Source organism: Mustela lutreola, chromosome 14, assembly GCF_030435805.1.
Source record: "Mustela lutreola isolate mMusLut2 chromosome 14, mMusLut2.pri, whole genome shotgun sequence".
NCBI lineage: Eukaryota > Metazoa > Chordata > Mammalia > Carnivora > Mustelidae > Mustela > Mustela lutreola.
The window spans coordinates 13,483,412-13,506,289 of record NC_081303.1 but is presented as its reverse complement, the minus strand read 5'-3'; the positions used below and the strand labels follow the sequence as shown (position 1 = coordinate 13,506,289).

At 53.6% G+C, this 22,878-nt stretch overlaps 1 protein-coding gene across 1 annotated transcript; it reads right to left on the bottom strand.

Moving 5' to 3' along the window:
• Positions 1–12,198: 12,198 nt before the first annotated feature.
• On the bottom strand, positions 12,199–17,436 carry LOC131815217 (uncharacterized). The gene is made up of 5 exons (XM_059146908.1): positions 16,197–17,436; positions 14,970–16,016; positions 14,643–14,884; positions 13,399–14,462; positions 12,199–13,343 (listed from the first exon to the last, which is right to left on the bottom strand). The coding sequence occupies exons 1-5, from the start codon at positions 17,058–17,060 to the stop codon at positions 12,430–12,432; spliced, it is 4,131 nt and encodes a 1,376-aa protein (XP_059002891.1). The 5' UTR covers positions 17,061–17,436; the 3' UTR covers positions 12,199–12,429.
• Positions 17,437–22,878: the final 5,442 nt, after the last annotated feature.

Here is a 22,878-nt window from a genome sequence, read left to right as displayed (position 1 = left end):
TGACCCTGAGAATCTCATCCTTTGAAGGGCGTAATAAGGCCGGGTGGAGATTAAATCGCAAACCCTCTAGAGCCGGCAGCGAGAGTCCAGTACGTTGTTGATGGTGTTATCTACAGGTGGGGCCACAGGTCTCAGTGCTGCTGAAACTCACGACCGGCAGAAGGCAGGTGCTCTGGGCACGCTGCAAACTAGGAGCGTCGTCTCTGGAAAGCCAGCTCAGTAGGACAGCCCTCTCACTAAATATTTGCCCATTTTCATAAAAGAAAACAGTCCAGCTGGTCTGGCACACATGTAAAAATACCCAGCTATGCTATTCATCAGCCCAGGAGAATGTTCCCTCTTTACCAGGGACTCCTGCCTCTCACACCTGCCCCTAGGACACCCTCTGGGAACAAAACTGTCCCACTTCTGGGAGGACAAAGGGCAATAGAGTGCAACCTGGGGCAAGGTACTAACTTCACTGAAGTTCATTTCTCATCTGTAAATCAGAGATATTAATTCCCATCTCTTAAGGCATTTTTGGAATTAAATGAGACATCCATGTAAAACATTTGGGGCAGAGCATGCACGAGCGTCAGCAGAGAACTTACCGAAATTCTAGTCATTGGACCCCACCCAGAGTTTCTGAATGGGTTTGTCTGGGGTGAGACTAAAGAATTTGCATTTCTAGGGACGCCTGGGTGGGTCAGTGGTTAAGCCTCTGTCTTCAACTCAGGTCATGGTCTCCGGGTACTGGGATCGAGCCCTATGTTGGGCTCTCTGCTGAGTGGGGAGCCTGCTTTCCCCTCTCTCTCTGCCTGCTTCTCTGCCTACTTGTGATCTCTGTCTGTCAAATACATAAATAAAATCTTTAAAAAAAATAAAATAAAATGCATTTAAGGAGATGATGGTACAATCTGTCCAGGGAACAAACTTTGAGAGGGACGAATCTAGCACATACTAGACCTTCAATTAATGTCCATTGTCATTCCCCAGTCATTCAAGTACAAATTAAAAAAGAGAATGAGAAAATATGAGGGAATATTAACCCAAATCCAACTAAGCAGAGGCGGCACCATCAGCAGCTAGCCAGAAATAAGAACAGTTCCATTTCACAAACGTTAATTGGATGTTTTCTCTCCGTTTTTTTTTTTGTTTGTTTGTTTGTTTGTTTTTTTTGTTGTTGTTGTTGTTGTTGGCTTTGCTGGGGAGCGCTTCACCATCTCATTCGATGCCCATCAGAGTCTTCTGGAGTGTGTGATGCTCACAGGGAAGGGCTCTCACAGAGGTCCAGTTACCGGCTCAAGGGCACCAAGCTCTGGAAGGCAAGGCGCAGACTCAGCTGGTGTTGGCTGACTCTGACTGGGGCCTCTCAGATTCCTGAGTGCGCGGGTGGAGTCTGGGGCGGTCCACATGCTTGCCCTGCTTTAGGGTCAAGTGTTCAATGGTTTCCCCTTGCCAGGTTTTTCGGCTTTGCCTTTCTTCTCACCTCTGGTACACTGGTCCTTCCAGAGCGTGGGCATGGCCTGACCTCTGGCTGTGTGCTTTGGGCCCCCAGGCCCTAGCAAGAGAAAGAGGTGTGGGGGTAGAAGCAGAAGTCATACCCTTGGGATCCAGATGCTACCCAGGCCCTTTAGTTCTCAGAAGAAATCCCCTTTGCCCATCCTGGCATCTGAGAGGCCACAGAGTCCCAGTCTTAGTGACATGTCAGTGGGCCACTTCAAGGCCTAAAAGGAGTTGCTACCCTTTCCGACTCAGCCTGGGTTGAGGGGAGATTCCATGGCTTCCCCATCCAGGTCCCAGATCCATTTGAGTTTTAGGGTGGCTAGAAGGAACACGGCCTTTAGAACAGAAGACTCGATTTGAACCACCCCAAGCTCTCTGCCACTAAAGGAGCTTCAAGAAGTCTCCTAAGTTCTTGGCCCATGTTTATTTCCTCCTCTGCCTCCCAGAACTGCTGTGTGGCCTGAATGACAGCTGTGTGTTCAAGATGCTGGCGCTTGGGGCACCTGGGTGGCTCAGTGGGTTAAAGCCTCTGCCTTCATCTCAGGTCATGATCCCAGGGTCCTGGGATCGAGCCCCACATTGGGCTCTCTGCTCAGCAGGGAGCCTGCTTCCTCCTCTGTCTCTCTCTCTCTGCCTGCCTCTCTGTCTACTTGTGATCTCTGTCAAATAAATAAAAAAAATAAATAAAATAAAAAGATGCTGGCGCTGAGTGAGCCATTTTTTCCCCTTGACATGCCCCTACCACTAACAGGGAGCCTGTCCCTGAGGGCACGCAGGTGGTGAGCCCAAGTCTTTGCCTGCTGGGAGCCTCCAGCTCACTGCCTTGCCCAAATAGGACAACGGCAGAAGGTCAGAGTCTGGATCTGGCTGGGGCATTGGGTACTGGAGGCGAGGCCACTGGTCCCAGGAATGGGCATCCAGGGTGTGACCTCTGCAGAGGCAGAGTAAAGCCCACTCCATGCCAGCTGGGCTTGAGTCAGAGCTAAAGGTTTTCAGAGCTTTGCCTTGGAGGCGTGGAGAGCCCTGTGACTCACCATGGTGCCAGCCAGGGAGATGGAGGTTCCTCCATCCAGCGGTCTCCGCCCTTGGTATCTTTCATTTCACGTTTGTTCTTTCATTCATTTATCCCACAAACACTTGTCACGAATCCGAAGTGTGCTGGGCTCTGGGAAAGCAGACCTGGGTGAGGAAGACAGACTCGAAGCAGGAAGGCCTGAGGCTCCTCTTGTCTCCTCAGTGTCTCCCCCTCCCCCCCAGACTGTTGATGAAGCTCCCCTGGGAATAATTGAAAACTATGGTGACCCCCAAACCTGCTCCCTACCCCCACCCCTGCTTCTGCTGTCCAGATTCACAACCAGAAAAGAACTTCTTGTTAGGAAAAAAATAGAAGTTGGGGACTTGAATTAGAAAGTGGAAGGAGCAAGGCGCCTCCTTCGTGCTCAGGTAAGGGGCGACTGTGCTGTGGTTAGCGAGCTGTTGGTGGGACATCGACACCGACTCCAGATCCCACTTGAATCCTGGCGAAAGGGGAAGTTGTTTTTAGAGGTCTGACGAAAGGCTCACTGACAGATGGTGGTAGTTAAGTGACTTGTCTAAGGGTATTCAACAAACATTAGTTCTCCTGTCCATGTCCTCCTCCAGATTTCCTTGGGAGGTCCCAGATACTCCTAAGACCCTTCTTATCACCCCTGGATGATGGATCAGCTTCTGACTGCTTCCCAAGAGCCAGAGCCTAGAGGTAGTTAGGAGCTTTGGAGTAAATAAACTGGGTTCTTATTAGCTGTGAGAACTTGGCAAGTACTTGTCTGAGCCTTAGTTTCCTCATCCGTAAAATGGGATTAATAATAGGATCTACCCACTGGGAAGCTGTGAGGAATAAATGGGATGACATATGAGAAGGGCTTAACATGGTGCCTGCTAGAAACTATGTTCTCAGTGTATGTTGGCCAATAATAATTGCAATAATGTTTCCACTCCAATGGCCTACCACCACCTTCTACTCACCAGTTCTTCCCCACAAATCATCTCCCTGGCCTCACTTTTTGGTTCCCTTCATGGAGTCTGCATTCCCCCATTATGTCTTTGGGGACCTGGCCACTTGGGTTCTACTATGTTGCTTTCTCATAACTTTTCTCCCATCCCCCATGCCCATGCTCTGCCTTTCCCTGTGTCTTCCCTGGGGTCCCTGACATCAGTCCCCTCATTCAGTCCCTCCCCACACAGCCACCAGATTTAGTGCTTGGATTACGCCACTCTCTGCCTCAGGAAACTCCAGCAACCCCTTTGTGACCACTGATAATGTAAATGTCCACTCCTCACCCTGATGGCTTATGGCCTCCATTGTGGCCTGCCACACCTGTCCTATCCCTTCCTGCCCTATCCCTCCCCCAACTTTTTTTCCCCTTGGACGAATACAGCTGTCCCCACTGCCCTCTTGGTCCCCTGTGTGTGCCTTGCCAGCAGGACAGACTTGCAGAAACTATCCTGTGCAACGAAAGGAATCTTCTGATGCTACCCTCGACCCAGCAATGTACCTGGTATATGCCTGGTATATATCAGTCAAGTCCTCCCAAGGAATGGATTTAATAGAATGTAGATATAATAGATATAGATATAGATATAGATATATAGATATATAGATATAGATACAGATATAGATGTATGCACATGTTCCAGCCCAAAGACCATCTGTGGTAGAGCCAGGAAGAGCAGATATGCAGACGAAGTCTGAAAGCAGTTGGCTCGAGAATTCTCTCTTGCTCAGGAGATGTTAGTTTTTTTATTCTATTTAGGACTTCAGCTGATCGGATGAGACCAACCACATTATGAAGGTAAATCTGCTCTACTCACTGTTCACCAATTTAAGTGTCCATCTCACCCCAAAACACCTAGAACACTGTTTGACAAATATCTGGGCACCGGGCAGCCCCGTCATGTTGACACATAACCATCACAAGACTCTCCCATCCCTCCTGATGTTTACCTTCCTGAAAGGATCCTAAGAATTCATCCACCCTGAGGAATACTCTGGGGCACTTTGTGGAATGTTTGCACTGTAAATGGTGGAATTTTAGCACCTATTTCCCAGGCATAGGAAGCATGACTTGGGGTGGCATCTGGGGGAGAAGGGTCTTTCTGGAGGCTCTGAAAGAAATCGCAGCACGCCAGCGTCTCTGTCAGCTAGCTGCTGTCCGCACTAAAACTGCTAGCCTCTCTCCTCACTAAGTCTGGTTCACTCTTCGGCAGCTTTGCAGAGTACAGAAGTTAATTTCCAGCCTCTCTTCACGCTATCTTTGGTCCAAGCACAGCGGCAAGAAAATTTGTGAAGTAGACGAAAATACAGGGCATGAAACCAACCAAAACCACAGAAAGCGCTCATCCATGAGAGGCCAGGCCAGTAGGGAAACAGGAGATCCCAGAGGCTTAAGAGGCTGAGAACTGGAGCCCAGGGTGAAGGTACATACGCGTGTGTGCGCGCGCGCGTGGGGGGGGGGGGTTTGCCTGTGTGTGTTGTGTGTGTGAGCCCTGATAGAACGAACTGGAGACACATCTCACCCTTCCTCAGGCTGTGGTGTCTCTAGCGCCTTTGGACACAGACCTGTCCAAGCCCAGCCTACTTTGCCTTTCTTTTTTGCTCCTTTGCCCACACCTCACAGACTCTGTCCCTGTGGTTGCCCACCAGAGCCCCTTGCAATGGGGCTTGGTCTTCAGGGTGTTGGGGAATCTGCCATGGGGTAGGACTAAGGAGATCCAGGTTCTCCTGGTTCTGCCTCTGCCTCTGCTTCTGCTGCTTCTATTACAAAGGGATTCAAAGCTAACTCATCTCCCAGATGTCATCTAGCTCCAATAACATGTGGTTAATTATTTGGGAAAGCAGTGAAATTCGGTGAATCAGCATATATGAATGTTTCAGCTGCAAATAGCACAACACTTGGAATAAAGAACTAAATGATGGGCTGATTCATTATAGCAAACCCAGAGACTAGAGGGAGGTTGTTCTGGGATTGGTATGGTGTCTCTAGGAGGTACGAAGGACTCCAGCTCTTCTGTCTTCTCTCTCTGCCTTCTTCATGGCTGCTGCTGTGTTCCCTCATCATGGCAAGAAGGCTCCAGGGACTCTAAACTTTCCTTCCTCTGTAGCAGCTTTGCAAGTGGGAAGAACGGGGGAGGGGCACAATCACTAAGGAAAATCTTTCCCAGAAGCTTTTTTCTAGCAGCTTCCTCTTGGGTCTCTTTGGCCAGAACTGGGTCACAGGTCACTGGACAAGAGGTTGGGACTGACCAGTCATGATCCATCCACTTGGACCAGGTGGATGTACAAACGAATGAAATGGGGTTCTATCAGCAAGAAAGGGGTGAAGCAGCTGTTGGGTGCGTTACTGATTGTGCCTGCCACAGCGGAGGGAGTGATTTCAGGAACAAGGAACAGAGACAGTGTCTGGTGGTTGTAACCAGAAAGGGAATTTATTGGAAAGAGAACAGGGGTGAGTCTGCAGGACAGAAACAGGGAGCACACACAATAAATGCTTTTTAGCCAGAATGGCCTGGCATGGACTCCTCATCACTGTGAAAGAATTCTAATGCCTCTACACTTTGTGTCACTTGTTCAACATTAGTGTCTTGGCACCTAGCATCTTGCCTAGCACCTTGGCACCAGACAGCCCAGCTAATATCTAAGAATTTGAAAAGGCTCTATTAAGCCTGCAGCTTGAGAAGTACGGTACCTGGCAAGGCAGTGGTTGGGCTCGTTGACGTCCACCAGGATTAATTACCAGGAAGCAAAGTAATGCCTGTAGGTTCCTATCATTCTGCAAGTCTTACTGACTGTTGGGTACATTTAATTTAATTCAACACTAACACCTGTTTGTGTTAGCCAAGTTGGCAGCATGGGAGGCCATTCAAACACTGGAGGGAATGTTACCCACAATGAAGCTGGACTGGGGAGAAGAGTTGTACCCGCAGCTGCTTCTCCCTTGGGTCTTCTCCTATGGGACACCCAGAGAGGGCACCGATGGGAGCAGAGGCTCCCGGGTTTGGCTCATCCTCACCTGCCCCTGGGCTGTGCTGAAACAAAGTTCCTCAGCCGTGCCCCTGGGGAGGGAATCTGCATTTTTCACTGTCCCTTATTGATTCTGAAGGGCAGCCCAGTTTAAGAAATGCTGGTGGAGTGCAGCCAGCAAGGACTTTTTAGAATCAGAGAAAGCTGAGTTCAAATCTAACTTTTGCTACTGTGGCCAGGGACCGTTACGAGGCTTCTCTAAGCCTCAGTTTGCTCATCTGTAAAATACGAAGCTTGAGTAGGATGATGTATTTTATTTTATAATAATGTACTTTAGATTAAAATTCTCTCAAATTGAAAATCTCTATTCTTCTTTCAAGTATAAAATCAGTCTCTCCCCAAACATCTCACTAAGCCGAGAGAGAATTAAGGCTAAGAATCACAGTGCTGAAAAGAATGGACTGGGACACCTGGGTGGCTCAGTGGGTTAAGCATTTGACTCGATCTTGGGGTTGTGAGATCGATCCCTGCGTCAGGCTCTGTGCTCAGCTTGGGGCCTGCTTGTCCCTCTCCCTCCTACAGCTTGCTCTCATTCTCTCTCTTAAAAAAATAAATAAAATCTTAAAAAAAATAAAAAGAACAGGACCATACCTGCCGGCCACCCTTTCCTCCATCTCAACCCGTCCCACCTGGGAGAACAAAAGGCCGAGGCTGTGACTTCCAGGCTCCTAAGTGGCTATCGGAAGCCTGATCCTGGGGCCCTATGGGAAGTGCAGGAATCCTGGGGGGATGAAGCCCTGGCTGGCTGGGCAGGGAGCAGGATTCCGTGCTTGCCGTGCTTGCCGGCGGGGTACAGGTTCAGGGACTCCAGGGGTCCCAGGAGTATGGGTCCACGTGACGGTGCCAGGAATGACACCACCCCCCACCCCCCGCCCATAGGCAGGGGCCCGCATTGTAGCAGGGACTTGGGATTTTTTAAGATCCTGGAACGTAATATCAGTTCCCACCATGTCCTGCATTACAGTAAGATAGAACTAATAGGATAATTATGAGTTACTCTTTCAGAGAGATCATCATTTTAAGGGGGAGAGACAGTGTTGAGACCAAGCACAAATTCTGTAATGTAGAGAATGTAGGGTGTTAGGGTCTGTGATCAAAGGATGGAGACGGATGCCAGGCGAGAGTCAAGCAAAGCTTCCTTTCACACCAAGCATGGAACATCAAACCGACTGGTAGGGGCCGTCTCTTATGAAGAGGCGACGCCGCTGCTCCCAGAGGACATTGCTCCCAATGACATTGCTCCCAATGACACTGCGGTGGCCCCGCCCCCAACGACTATCACCCAACAACTCCCCCAACGGCGACTACTACTACTACCCCAAGGGCTATCCTAACTGCCACTCCTCCTCCTACTACTACTGCCCCCCACCCGCCCACCCCAACCTCACAGACTAACCGTTAGAGAGGTGGTTGAGCCAGGCCCACACACAGGTGGCCAATGAGATTGCAACACACCACAGTAAATATATGTGCGCCCCACTGATTGGATGTCTCCATCCGGCCTGGCCCGCCCCCCCGCCCCCGCTCCTATATAAACTGTGATCTGGCTAACCAGGCCCTCATGAAGGCCCTCACTTAGACATGCAAATGTTTTGGGGGAGGGGGCAGGAACGCCCTTCTAACCTCTGTAGATTATACTTGCGGGATTTCCCATCGCAACAGAAAAATTTAAAACTTTTTACTACTTTCCTCTCCCTTCTTGTCAATAATCTTTTGCCTCCCTCTCTTTTAAGAATCAGGTTACACTGGGCACCTGGGTGGCTCAGTCTGTTGAGCATCTGCCTTCTGCTCTGGTCATGATCTCAGGGTCCTGGGCTCCCTACTCTGCCAGGAGTCTGCTTCTCCCTCTCCCTCTCCCCCTGCCTGTGCTCGCTCGCTCTCTTTCTCTCCCCCCCCCCCCAATTTTTTTTTCTTTTTTTAAAGAGTCAGATTTTGATTCTATCATGCCCAAGTTACCGGTCAATCTTAACTCATATTTAAGGGAAATATTTTGGAAAAATCTTTTCTTTCCTTGAAATCGTTAAGAAAAGGGCAGCTACTCCCTTTGGAGTTTAGGGTCAGAAGAAGGGACTGTTGCCTCTGGAGCCGCCTTCCTCTCCCCTGTCTTCTGGGAGTGGTCTTTTTCTCCCTCCTCCTGGAAATGAGATGCCTGAGGCTTCTGCCTGGGTTGATTGATCCAAGAGCTATCCTCCAAGGTCCTCTGAACATTCAGACTTCCTAACCCTCTTGGCCGGGTCCCAGAATATTCTGCTCACTTGACCGGCACACCCAATGAGGAACAAGTAGAAGAAGGTCAATGTAGGACCTGCAAGGAAGACTGAACCGTGGAGTGTTGTCATGGGAACTGGGCTATAAATAAAATGCCCATGTCCAAAGATGCAGAAGGTTCTGGGTGCTCTGTTGTCCAATATGTACACTGTGGGGTGGTTTTGGCAGGGCACGGGGCTGAACGAACGCTCAGCTCTGAGAAAGAGGGAAAGCTTGGTGGCCAGATGCTTTCTCTTCCTCTGACTCTTGCTGGGTCACTTAGAAACGACACAGAAACCCAGACTGTGTTCCTTTCTCTGAATGACTTCCAACTCTGTCCCTCCCTGTCCCCCAACTGGAGGCCACTCTATTTTTAAATTTCTCTTGGGAAGTAGGTTCCAAAGTCTTCCCGTTAGGGGAGCCTCTGATTTCCAGTAAATTCAGGGTCACATAGTTTTCTATATTCATTTGCATTCAGTTTGCATACAATTAGCTTGCTTTGGAGTCCCGGACTCTGAGTGAAAATTACCCAGAGAATTAATGCAAATGGACCCAGCTTTTGTGCTCCACTGTGATGGCAGAGTGGGGCAGCAGTCAGCCTCAGACAGAGTGGCAGGCCTGGCTTATAAGCAAGAAGTCTTTTCATCCCCTTGATCTGCAGGGACTCACACTGGGCCCACTGGGGCCGGGGCCGGTGGGTGGGGAGCTCTGTTTCCTGGACCCTGAAGCTTTATCCTTAATGTGGTGGAACCTTGGAGAGGGAACTTCAGTCATGATGTGGGCATGGGAGGTTAGGTGGAACAGGAGCTGGCTGAGGATGGACCTTCAGATCTAAGTAAAGTTGGGGGTGGAGATGGAAGGAAGGAGGACAGAGCTCATCACTGGAGACGGAGAGCCTACAGGAGAGGAGCCCTGGGCAGCAAAAGGAGAGAAGGGAGAGAGAAGACCGAGCATGACTGGGAGGGTAAGCCCTGCGTGGCTAGGTAGAATGGAGAGTGGACATTTAATAACTAGGAAGTTAACTAAGTTTGTTAACTAGGAAGGTCAAAGTTAGCAAGTGCCTGGCCAGGCAGATTCCCTGGGGGCCATTCCTCTCCTCTCTGCTAGGCAGGGCTTTCTTGTTGGGCCCAGAAATCCATCCCTTGGGTCTGCCCAGGGATGGTCTGAGGTGTCACAGCCTGAAAGGGCCAATGACAGAGTGGTTCCTGGTAAGACAGAGATCAGCAGGTTGGAACTAGAAGGAACGAGCATACCACTCTGTCCACAGAGGCAGCTCATTCCTCCAGTGGCCAAGACACCTTGGACCTGAATGAAAGGCTCTGTCTGTAGCAGAAAAGTGGAGGGAAAAGGAGTGACCCCCAGGGCCAGGGGCCAGGGTGGCACCTGACATGGCACCCAGTGTTCTAAGCCAGGGAGTTTATGGACGGACGGCTGGCTGTGGGCTGGCTACTCACCACAGTGCAGGGGCAGATATCTTCTAAGGCCACGCACTCCACAGAGTCCGCCTACGAGGGGGGTCAGGAGGGTGGAGAACCCTTGGGATTTAATCCTCGCTCCACTCCTGAAGGCCTTGGGAAATTTATTTGAACTTGTCTGTGCCTCACTTCCTTCATCTGTGAAATGGGAATAATTAGGCCAACTTTGTCGAGCTGTGGAAAGAGAGGGAAACACAATAGTGTTGAATAGTGACTGCCAGGAGAGGAAGCACTCAGTAGATGCTACTGTCATACGGGGCAGCCCCGAACAAGATGCAAGGGAAAGCCAGTGGAGCAGTGGAGCCTGAAGGGAAACACGGGGTTGGGACTGTAAGAGTGTGTTTGGCGGGCGGGGGGGGGGGGGGTGGAGTGGAGGGGGTGAAGGGGTTGGGGGGGTGTCCCAGTCTCTTGGCTCTGTGCCCAGTGTGGCAGCTGCTTGTCCACTTTTGGCCCCAGCGGACACAGCCACAGCAGCAGGCCTTGTGGATGAGGGCCAGGCCTGGGTTCTGGCCTCCACAGGCTGGGAAGTGACACTTGTCACTTCTCTCCCCTCTCTCCAGGAGGAGAGTATGAAGGAAAAGAAATTGTTCCTTTCTTAGTTTGGCAAGAAGGCACCTGCAAGCTGGAGGGAGGGACCCCAGTAAGAAGAAAGGCATGGAACCCTGCCTGACTTGTTTGTTTGTTGGTCTGCTGGTCTGGCCTCTGTGGGTAAGAGGGCACTGAGCATCCTTGGTGGTGTCTCTGTCCTGGGCTTCCTGTTGGTCAGCTCAGAGGACTACTGGAAGGGAGGGGAAGGAGGGCCGTAGGGAAGAATGGAATGCCCTGGAAGCACTGTGCGCAGATGCAGGAGTGACTGGTGGGCCCTTTTAGGTCAACAGAACCCTCCACAGATGCCATTTCTTCCCGCCTCACACACACAGCCAGCCTCCAGGACACTCCCTGTGGTGCCCCCATGTCACGCTCCCAGAATATCCTCCATTTGCACTACTGCTATCCTGTGGCCAGCAGCAATGAAATGGCAGATGACAAAGAGGGACAAGAAGCTTCTGAATGGGCTCTTCTTCACATCCTGACTACTGAGATCCCAGAGCAATGGGCGAAAACCCCGTGTTTCCTCCAGCCCTTGCTCTTCCCTTGAGATCCAGTCCCTGATACTAGGGGACCTCTGGTGGCCCAGATCTCAGGGACCTCACCTCCTCCTAAGTAGAGTTAGTAGACAAAACAGACTTAAACCTTAGAGTGTTTCTGTCTCTCGGGCCTGGCCAGAATTATGTCTTCTTGTCCTAGGTCAGGTCAGATTTATCCATAGCCTGACTTCCATCGTCATCAGCTGAAGGTAAATTCGCAATCCGAGGATGCCCAGAGAAGTCCCCAAATGGCTGCTACTTGCTAGTCAAGCAATGGTTGCTACTTGCTGGATTTTAGCATCAAAAAGGAGCCCTTGTGTCTGGGTCCAGTCAGTCGGTTGGAGGGAGCCTGGTTGTCCTAAGCCTGAGTTGGTCCATCAACAAGACCCCCTGTCCATCTCTGCAGGCTGGGTCCCAGGCCAGGGCTGGGACAGGCCTCTCTGATTTTGCTGCTGCTCCCCTCTGCTGGCAGATGCTGGCAGATCCCCAAAGATGAGGAGTCCCCCCCCCCATTCTTTCTTTGTCCCTGTTCTTTGTCTATGGACCTTCAGGGGTTAGGAACATTCATTAAACTAGAGAAATGGGGGAGGTGGAGCTTTCTGGGCCATAGTATACTTTCAACTGTGGCCCGGAGAAACAAGCCAGACAGGCCTTGAGGCAGGATGCTTTGGCTCTGAGCATGGGTGTGAGGTGGGGGCGGTCCTCGACTGGACCCTTGGGTCTTAGGTGGCAGCCCCCCTGTGAGGTCACCACTGGGCTGCAGGACCTAGAAATTCAAACACAATGCAGCATGCCATTTTTTAAAATTTTTTTTATTTTATTTTTGTTTAATGTCTCCTGGGAGAGGTCCCCCAGCGGCCCAATATCTGGGCCTAGGAAGTTCCATCCCCCCATGACCTCAGATGTCCGGCTCCCTGCGCTCTCCAAGCCCTGGCTGCTCGCCGCCGCCTGGGCGATGGCCTCCACACCACACCGCTCGTGTCCGCAGTCTTCTCCCCCATGGGCACGTCTCTGCGGTGTGGGGAGGCCGCGCGCCTCAGGCAGTGAGGCTGACTCTCAGGTTCCTCAGGAACCTGCGGATCCTGCCCAGCATCTTGGTGCCTGAGCCCGAGCTGCCGCCGGAGACGCTCCGCCCCGACTTGTGGGAGGTCCCGGAGTCCTTGGCGCTGGGGGCGTGGCTGATGCCTTCGTCGGGGGCGCGCCTGCCGCGCGCCGGGCTGCTGCGGCCCTTGTCCTCCTTGTGCTCCCGCGCGGCTCTGTGGCTGCCTAAGGAGCGGCTGGAGTCCGCCGGGGCGATCTTGTGCCCCCGGGCCTTGCGGCGGCTGTCGGCGGCCCTGCGGTGGCGGGAAGTGCGGGGGGCTCGCTCCTCCTCCCGGCGCTTGCGGGGCGGCCTTCCCGCCGGCTCCCCACTGCCCGCCGAGCTCGGCGCGTCCCAGAGGAGCTGGCCTTCCGACGCGTCCCGAGCGGCTTCTCCCGCAGGCTTGCCGGCAGCTCCGGGCCCGGCGAACGCCAGGCATCTGCCGGCCTCCCCCGCTGCGAACTCTGCTGCTGTCCCTGCCGCCGCCACTGCCGCGGCTGCCGCGGCCTCCCCGGCGGCCGCCGCCTCGGACGTGGCCCCTGCTGCCGACTCCCTGGAGAGCCCCGGGCAGTTGGGGGCAGCGACAGTGGACACGCTGTTGGTTTTGGGGGTCCTGAAAGGTCTCTTCCCCGCCAGCAAAAGCTGCAGAGGTGGCCCCGGCCACCTCAGAGCCCTCGTGGAGGCTCCTGACACTGACCTGGTCCTCGGACATGGCCCCTGCTGCCGACTCCCTGGAAAGCCCCGTGCAGTTGGGGGCAGCGACAGTGGGCACGCTGTTGGGTTTTGCGGGGTCCTGAAAGGTCTCTTCAACGGCAGCAAAAGCTGCAGAGGTGGCCCCGGCCACGTCAGAGCCATCGTGGAGACTCCTAACACTTACCTGGTCCTCGGACATGGCCCCTGCTGCCGACTCCCTGTAGAGCCCCGGGCAATTGGGGACAGCGACAGTGAGCACGCTGTTGGGTTTTGGGGCGTCCTGAAAGGTCTTTTCCCCGCCAGCAAAAGATGCAGAAGTGGCCCCGGCCACCTCAGAGTCCTCGTGGAGGCTCCTGACAATTACCTGGTCCTCGGACATGGCCCCTGCTGCCGACTCCCTGTAGAGCCCCGGGCAGTTGGGGGCAGCGACAGTGGGCACGCTGTTGGGTTTTGCCGGGTCCTGAAAAGTCTCTTTCCCGCTAACAAAAGCTGCAGAGGTGGCCCGGGCCACCTCAGAGCGCTCGTGGAGGCTCCTGACACTGACCTGGTCCTCGGACATGGCCCCTGCTGCCGACTCCCTGGAGAGCCCCGGGCAGTTGTGGGCAGCGACAGTAGGCACGCTGTTGGGTTTTGGGGGGTCCTGAAATGTCTCTTGCCCGCCAGCAAAAGCTGCAGAGGTGGCCCCGGCCACCTCAAAGTCCTCGTGGAGGCTCCTGACACTTACCTGGTCCTCGGACATGGCCCCTGCTGCCGACTCCCTGTAGAGCCCCGGGCAGTTGGGGGCAGCGACAGTGGGCACGCTGTTGGGTTTTGGGGCGTCCTGAAAGGTCTCTTCTCCGCCAGCAAAAGCTGCAGAGGTGACACCGGCCACCTCAGAGCCCTCGTGGAGGCTCCTGACACTTACCTGGTCCTCGGACATGGCCCCTGCTGCCGACTCCCTGGAGAGCCACGGGCAGTTGGGGGCAGCGACAGTGGGCACGCTGTTGGGTTTTGGGGGGTCCTGAAATGTCTCTTCCCCGCCAGCAAAAGCTGCAGAGGTGGCCCCGGCCACCTCAGAGTCCTGGTGGAGGCTCCTGACACTTACCTGGTCCTCGGACATGGCCCCTGCTGCCGACTCCCTGGAGAGCCCCGGGCAGTTGGGGGCAGCGACAGTGGGCACGCTGTTGGGTTTTGGGGGGTCCTGAAAGGTCTCTTGCCCGCCAGCAAAAGCTGCAGAGGTGGCCCCGGCCACCTCAGAGTCCTTGTGGAGGCTCCTGACACTTACCTGGTCCTTGGACATGGCCCCTGCTGCCGACTCCCTGGAGAACCCAGGGCAGTTGGGGGCAGCGACAGTGGGCACGCTGTTGGGTTTTGCGGGGACCTGAAAGGTCTCTTCAACGGCAGCAAAAGCTGCAGAGGTGGCCCTGGCCACCTCAGAGCCATCGTGGAGACTCCTAACACTTACCTGGTCCTCGTACATGGCCCCTGCTGGCGACTACCTGGAGAGCCCCGTGCAGTTGGGGGCAGCGACAGTGAGCACGCTGTTGGGTTTTGGGGGGTCCTGAAAGGTCTCTTCAACGGCAGCAAAAGCTGCAGAGGTGGCCCCAGCCACCTCAGAGCCCTCGTGGAGGCTCCTGACACTGACCTGGTCCTCGGACATGGCCCCTGCTGCCGACTCCCTGGAGAGCCCCGGGCAGTTGTGGGCAGCGACAGTGGGCACGCTGTTGGGTTTTGGGGGGTCCTGAAAGGTCTCTTCCCCGCCAGCAAAAGCTGCAGAGGTGGCCCCGGCCACCTCAAGAGTCCTCGTGGAGGCTCCTTAAACTTACCTGGTCCTCGGATATGGCCCCTGCTGCTGACTCCCTGTAGAGCCCCGGGCAGTTGTGGGCAGTGACATTGGGCACGCTGTTGGGTTTTGCGGGGTCCTGAAAGGTCTCTTCAACGGCAGCAAAAGCTGCAGAGGTGGCCCCGGCCACCTCTGAGCCATCGTGGAGACTCCTGACACTGACCTGGTCCTCTGACGAGGCCCCTGCTGCCGACTCCCTGGAGAGCCCCGTGCAGTTTGGGGCAGCGACAGTGGGCACGTTGTTGGGTTTTGGGGGGTCCTGAAAGGTCTCTTCCCCGCTAGCAAAAGCTGCAGAGGTGGCCCCGGCCACCTCAAAGTCCTTGTGGAGGCTCCTGACACTTACCTCGTCCTCGGACATGGCCCCTGCTGCCGACTCCCTGGAGAGCCCCGGGCAATTGGGGACAGCGACAGTGGGCACGCTGTTGGGTTTTGGGGGGTCCTGAAATGTCTCTTGCCCGCCAGCAAAAGCTGCAGAGGTGGCCCCGGCCACCTCAGAGTCCTCGTGGAGGCTCCTGACACTGACCTGGTCCTCGGACATGGCCCCTGCTGCCGAGTCCCTGTAGAGCCCCGGGCAGTTGGGGGAAGCTACAGTGGGCACACTGTAGGGTTTTTCGGGGTCCTGAAAGGTCTCTTCCCGGCCAGCAAAAGCTGCAGAGGTGGCCCCGGCCACCTCAGAGTCCTCGTGGAGGCTCCTGACACTTACCTGGTCCTCGGACATGGCCCCTGCTGCCGACTCCCTGGAGAGCCCCGGGCAGTTGGGGGCAGCGACAGTGGGCACGCTGTTGGGTTTTGGGGGATCCTGAAAGGTCTCTTGCCCGCCAGCAAAAGCTGCAGAGGTGGCCCCGGCCACCTCAGAGTCCTCTTGGAGGCTCCTGACACTTACCTGGTCCTCGGACATGGCCCCTGCTGCCGACTCCCTGGAGAGCCCCGGGCAGTTGGGGGCAGCGACAGTGGGCACGCTGTTGGGTTTTGCGGGGTCCTGAAAGGTCTCTTCCCCGCCAGCAAAAGCTGCAGAGGTGGCCCCGGCCACCTCTGAGCCATCGTGGAGACTCCTAACACTTACCTGGTCCTCGGACATGGCCCCTGCTGCCGACTCCCTGTAGAGCCCCGGGCAGTTGGGGGCAGCGACAGTGGGCACGCTGTTGGGTTTTGCGGGGTCCTCAAAGGTCTCTTCAACGGCAGCAAAAGCTGCAGAGGTGGCCCCGGCCACCTCAGAGTCCTCGTGGAGGCTCCTGACACTTACCTGGTCCTCGGACATGGCCCCTGCTGCCGACTCCCTGTAGAGCCCCGGGCAGTTGTGGGCAGCGACAGTGGGCACGCTGTTGCGTTTTGGGGGGTCCTGAAAGGTCTCTTGCCCGCCAGCAAAAGCTGCAGAGGTGGCCCCGGCCACCTCAGAGCCCTCGGGGAGGCTCCGGACACTGACCTGGTCCTGATCGATTATTTGGACATCTGCGCCTGCTGCGTTCCTGCCGTCGTCGTCCTCCAGCAGAGGCATGTCCAGCATGTCCTCTGCTCGAGCGGCGTCGGTTCTGCTGTGAGTGGGCACCGGCGGCGGCCTCAGTACCTGGATAATGCTCTCCCAGTAGGGGAAGAGGTCTTCCTGTGCATCCAGTGGGGGGCTCAGCCGCAGGTAGCAGGAGCGGCCGGTGGCGAATTTGAGGCGAAGCATTTGTTTTTCCCGGTCGTGAACAGAAAGCCTCACAAACTTCAAGGGAAGGAGCCTGGTGAGCTCCAGGGTGGTGGAAGCCTTGCGGCCTTTTCCCTTGGTGGCGTGGCCCTGGTCGGAGTACTGTTCACAGCCGGTGGCCGGGCGGGCCAGCAGCAGGACATCTGGGAGCGGGAGGCTGGGGCTGGTGGATGCGATGCCCACGGTCATCATTCGGATTCGGTTGTGCACGTCGACGACTTCCCCTCTTTTGGTGACCTGCACAAAGTCGCTTTCGAGCATGGGTGCGTATTTAAACAGGTCATATTCGCCCTTACGCAGTTGTCGCTGGAGTTTCCCCATGGCGGTGTTGAACATGCCCACCCTGGAGGCGCTGTGGGCGGTGTGATAAGGCGTCAGAGACTCCATGTTTTTGAGTTGGTAGCACAATCGGGCTGGGCCGGCGAGGGGTGGGCGTTGGTCTGGGGGCCGGTCCCTGGAGCTCCTCCTCCTCCTCGACCTCTGTTGGGTTGGCAGAGCGTGCAGCCCCCCTCCTGCTGCACGCGGCTGGCTCTGTGGCAGGGGTCCCAAATCCACCCCGCGCCCCACAGGCCACAGGCCACAGGCCACAGGCCCCCGCTTTGTCTCAGAACCTCCCAGAGACAGGGGTCAGGGTGGGGGGGATCTGAGGGTGACCGAGGGGACGCTGGTGGGTGCTGGGATTTCAATCTAAAAAAAACGAGAAGAGCTTGCAGTTTGTAGTGTGAAGTACAAACTGAAGTCTTGGTGAGAGACTAAGCACTCTCTCAGCCTGCACCCCTGAGCGGCCCTATTTATACTCTGCTGCCCTCTGTGACCTGTCACGCTGTCTCATACCCCTTAGTGACACCCCCTCAGGGCAGGGCCATCATCCTCCCCCCAAATGTCCCATTGCCCCCACAGAGGACAGGCCCACCCTGCCAGGGACCCAGGCAGGTATCCAAATAAAAATGTCTTCAAATGGAACAATTTTGTGTGGGGAATTTTTTTTTTCCCCTCCTCCAAATTCGGAAGATTTAGCAACTGGACAAAATCCATAGGAATTACTATAAGATGATGGGTTGGCAGAGTGTGCAGCCCCCCTCCTGCGGCTCTCGGCTGGCTCTGTGGCAGGGGTCCCACATGGATGGAGGAGGCACCATCCATCTCTATGCCCTTGCAGGGTATATGGCATATGCTTGAGGGCCATTTGAGCTCTTGGTTTCGTTTTATCCAAGAACCCAGAATTGGCAGTCTTGACCCTTAACCTGTTCCTTCATAAGATTGCAGTAGACATGGCTGCTAGCAGCCATTAAGAGCCATTAATGATGACATTAAAAACGGCCTCCCTGTGGGGCGCATGGCTGGCTCAGTGGGTTAAAGCCTCTGCCTTCAGCTCAGGTCATGATTCCCAGAGTCCTGGGACCAGCCCCACATCGGGCTCTCTGCTCCAAAGGAAGCCTGCTTTCCCCTATCTCTCTGCCTGTCTCTCTGCCTACCTGTGATCTCTGTCTGACAAATAAATAAAATCATTAAAAAACAAAACAAAACAAAACAAAACAAAAAAGGCCTCCCCTAGGCACCAGGCCGTGTTCTCCGCATACGACCATGAGAATCCCATCAGGTTTGGTACGGTTCCCACTGCCCCGTTTTATGAAGAGAGTGAGGGGACATCATCAGCCTAACTTCACAGAACTAATGGTCGTAGAGGCCATGTTCACGGGCAGGTCTAGCAGATCCTAAAGCCTTGTTGGGAACCACCATAGTACTTCGCTCCACAATGCTTGGGCCAGCCACAGGTTTTAAACCAGACTGATTGAAGACCTTTCTGCGGCACTGTCGGAAGTTGCATGACTCCCTGCGTGTGTATGTGTTCTGGAGAGAACCTAAGACGCCACTTCAGACAGCGGCTGGGCAGAATGTTACAGGGGGGCATCTTGGTTCCTCCCCTCGCTTATGCTTCCACAAGCAGCCCATCTGTGGAAACCTGGTTATTGTCTCCTAAGACCCCCACCCCCACCCAGGTTTTCGTCCCTTCTCCTCCAGTGAAATGAAGTGGGGGTCGCGGGGGGAGTGCTGAGATGTCATCTGCGATTCCAAGAGCTTGCCAAGCAGCCTCCCTGGGCAACAGGAGTGCTTTGGAAGCAGCAACACCTGTGGGGAGCAAGTACCCTTGACCTTCCTGCCTTACTGCCCCTCCCACACAGCTAGCCGCAGAGTATGTGATTTCCAAACTGTTGCTTGAAAGTTCCACAAGGATTTTCTGCTCCCAAGTCTCGTATCTCCCGGTTTGAGGTTTTGCCCGAAATCCGACATCTGGGATTCATTCCTTGAAAACCAAGGTCTTTCTGTTAAAACGCACACACGTGTTCATCCGCAGGTGAAAGGACAAATGAAAGGTGGTCTAGCCATACAGTGGGATGTTCTTCAGCTGTAAAAAGAAAATGAGGTACTGCTACGTGCTACAACAGGGATGAATCCTGAAAATAGGATGCTAAGTACGGGAAGCCAGAGGCAAAACGGCCACATACTGTGTGATTTCATTGAGACGAAATGTTCCAGAAGAGGCAACTCCATAGCTACATTAGAGCCTGACTGGAGGGAGGGGAGTGTAGGGAGCGACTGCTTAATGAACAGGACCGGGATTTCCTTTGTGGGGATGACAATTCTGGAACTAGATAGTGGGGTGGTCTCACAGCATTGTGAACGTACTGAGTTTCACTCTCTCTTCAACGGGTACGATGGTAAACTTGATGTTGTAGTTTCTCTCTCTCTTCCACAATGCACATATCCATTCCTGCTTGGAACCCTTTAGAAAGGTCAGTGGCGTGACTCAGCTTTCCATTTCCTCATCTATAAAATGGGGTAAGAGCTGCCGTGAGGATTCAACGAGATAATGCACGTGAAGTGTTGAGCGTATCGTGGAGCTCCATAAATCGTAGCTGTTGTAATCATTCGTCCTCCGCTGGCCCTTCAAGCGTCGGTGCAGCTTCCTTCCTGAGAGCAGTTTTTGAGAAGACAAACTGAGACGCTTCTGGGGTTAGAGCTACTATGAGAACACAGAAGGATGCTCAATGGGCAAAACTGGCTTCTTCTGAGTCCCGGCTTCAGGCAGATCCGTGAACACACAGAGAAACTGAGCACAACCAGAGTAGGGGATGCAGCGAGAGGAAAGGCTTAATATGGGTTTGGGTTTCAAGGGTTTGTTCCAAGCCCATGGGGAGAAAGTGGGATAAAGATGGAAAATAGCATTTTAGCTCTTGGCAGAAAGTGCAAGTTTTAATTCCAGAGTCCCCTGGGGCCAGAATCCTTTAGAACGCTCGATTCGGAAAGAGGTGTCAGGCCAGATGTCAGGGAGAGGCAAGGGGACAAGGGTGAGGTCAGGAGAGAGGCTGGACTCTTCCAGGCCCTGCAGTGTGACGTCACCACCCCAGCAGGAGGCGGCCGCATGGAAGGACACTGGCTAAGCCCGTGTCTGATTCTGGCGGAGGCCCCATCCAAATAATTCTCCCGGATCCTCCCAACCTTCCCTCTCCGTCGAATGTGAAACAAGATGAACCAAACAACTTGATGGTAAATACATAGTCATCTTTTTTTAGTCAAGGATCAAAACACAAACGTGGCCGCAGAAAATTAAACTGCTTTTAGTGCACTTGGTAAAAGGAGCTTTCAGTTCCAATAACCATATCCAGTGTTATTTTTTGGATCAATTTTTTTGGCCATGGCCACCACCCACTTCCTTCCCCTCCAATTCATTGTCGGTGGCAGCTGAGAAAAACGGTCTTGAGTTTTCGTAACAGCTGATTGATGGGTGGCACCTACACCTACAACCAGAGGGTAAATGTGAGAAATTCCACACACCACCACCCCCCCCCCGACCCCTTAGAGAAACTAGATTATCTCCTGAAAGTGGGGGTAAACAGGTGCTATCACCAAGTGGATCTTTAGAGATTGGGCAGTGTCCCTGATGTGCAAGCAAAGCAGCAAAATCAGGACACTGGTGTCGCAGGGGTTAGCTTGAACCGTGCAGGAGTTCAGAGGAGCAAGCTCCCATTCATGTGCACAGGAGTCTGAACCTGGAATGAAGCTACTCTCTCTCCGAAGAGAGATGTTAGCGGCAGAGCACCCCATTTCTATTTCTAGCCTGGTACGGATACCTTTGTGTGCAGGCAAAGAGCAAGGGCGCCTTGGTTGAACTGGTTGCCACTTGCTGGTCAAGTTTAGAGGGTTCTTGGATTTCAACATCAGAAAGGAGCCCTTGTGTCTGGGTCCAGTCAGTCGGTTGGAGGGGGTCTGGTTGCCCTAAGCCTGAGTTGGTCCATCCACAAGACCCCCTGTCCATCTCTGAAGGCTGGGTCCCGGGCCAGGGCTGGGACGGACCTCTCTGATTTTGCCCCTTGGCCAAGAGGCCGAAATGTCCTCGTGAAGTTGAGGGAGTGGACCAGAAACAGAAACAAATGGCTTTAGTTCCAGGAAGTCAGAAATGGAAGGAAAAGTTGTAGATCTGCTTTGAGACCCACTGTGGACTAGGCTTTTGCTGTGCTGGCCAGAACTCTGCAGCTGACCTTGGGAAAGCCCTTCTCCTCTCTAGGCCTCAACTTCCTCATATGTAAAGTACATCTGGGATTAGTCAAGATCCTTCTGGGTCTGACATGCTGTGTGGTTCTAGCTGTCCCAGTACTGTCTCTCTTTGCCGGGGGTCAATGAGCCTGAAGGCATGTGGCGAGGGATAGGGAGAAGGGGCCCGAGAGTCGTCCGGTGCGGGTTCTTGTGAGTTTAATTCACTGAAAGGGGGAGGACAAGAAAGGGGTAAGAAAATAAAGTAAAACGAAGGAAGAACCTAAGAGGGGAGTTGAGGAGGGGGAAGGTAGGAAACCTGGAGGTGGCACAATGACCTCAGGGCTCCTCAGGTACATCCTGGCCTGGCGGACATTGTTAGAAGGGGAGGTGAGGGAGTGGCAAGTCTTGTTTTCCAAAGAAGGCCACAATACCATCGCCGCCCCCACGTGCTTCTGCAATGTGGTCTTGTCATTGCCCTGTGAAGAAGGAAAAGTTCATTTTCTCTCCCCTAAAACCGGGGTTGTCCTTCTGACTCACTTGTAGCCAGTAGAATGTGGCAGCAGTTCCGTTGGGTGCCTTCAGAGGCTCAGGGAGAAGCAGCTTCCACTTGGCTATCTTGAGATATTTGCTCTGAGGGAAGCCAATCTGACTACCCGTGAGCACCATGAGGAAGGCCGCGTGTAGGCATTCCTGTGGAGAACCCCACCTTATCGCCATCTCCCTCAAGGCACCAGACTCGTGAGTGAAGATTGGACTCGCCAGCCCTGACTGCTGGTTCACTTCACTTGCTACCATGAGGAGCAGAAGAAACCGCTCCCAGTGGAGCCCTGCCCAAATTCTTGATGTAGAGCAATCTACGAGATATCATTTTTTAGGTCACAAAGTTTTGGGGGGGGGGGCGTTTGTTATAAAGCAAAAGGATGGCAGGAGAGGCTTCTAAAAATACAAGCTTCCTTAAAACGGGAAACCCTTAAACATGTATGAACAAGACTTTTAAGAGCTCAGAGATGTGTGAGATTTCAAAACAATTGGGAGGCCAACTTCTCACGTTGCCTGTCCAGGACATTACCACAAAGTTACCATTTTCTATAGGTCACCGCACTATGTTTTTTTTTTTAAAAAGTGTGTTTTTATGGGACAAAAGGGACAAAAGGCACCCATCCCGGCAGATCGGTTAGAAGGAAAGAGGTGAGAAGCAGCACATGTTGGCGAGGATGGGAAACAGCAGAGCGCCCACGCATTCCTGGTGGGAGCGCAAAGTAATGGGACAGTCACTGTGGAATTAGCATCTGGGACTGAACATATGTGTGTATTCAGTTCCGTTTCTATATGTCTGACAGAAATGTATGTATAGTTTTACCCAAAGTTCTGCATATAAATGTTCATAGCAGCACTATTCTTATTAGCCCCAAAGTGGAAGTAACTCGAACACCCACCAAAGGCTGAAGGAATCAGTAAGTAGTCGAATATGAAATATATCTGTAATGAAATATAGCTGTGAGAAGGAATAGTTGCCACAAAAATCATGGACAAACCTCATGACTCTGCTGTTGAGGGAGAGAACCCGGAGTCAAAGAATACATACAACGTGATTCCATTTACCTAAAGTGGAAAAAGAAGCAAAATGAGTCTCCGATGTCAGAGGTTAGGGTAATGGTTCCCCCGGGTG

Coding starts and splice junctions, on each gene's coding strand:
- LOC131815217 (XM_059146908.1), bottom strand. CDS start 17,060: ATGGAGTCTCTGACGCCTTATCACACCGCCCACAGCGCCTCCAGGGTG. Junction 16,017..16,196: donor GCCTCCACGAGGACTCTGAG/GTGGCCGGGGCC, acceptor GATGGCTCAGAG/GTGGCCGGGGCCACCTCTGC. Junction 14,463..14,642: donor AACTGCACGGGGCTCTCCAG/GTAGTCGCCAGC, acceptor TGGGTTCTCCAG/GGAGTCGGCAGCAGGGGCCA.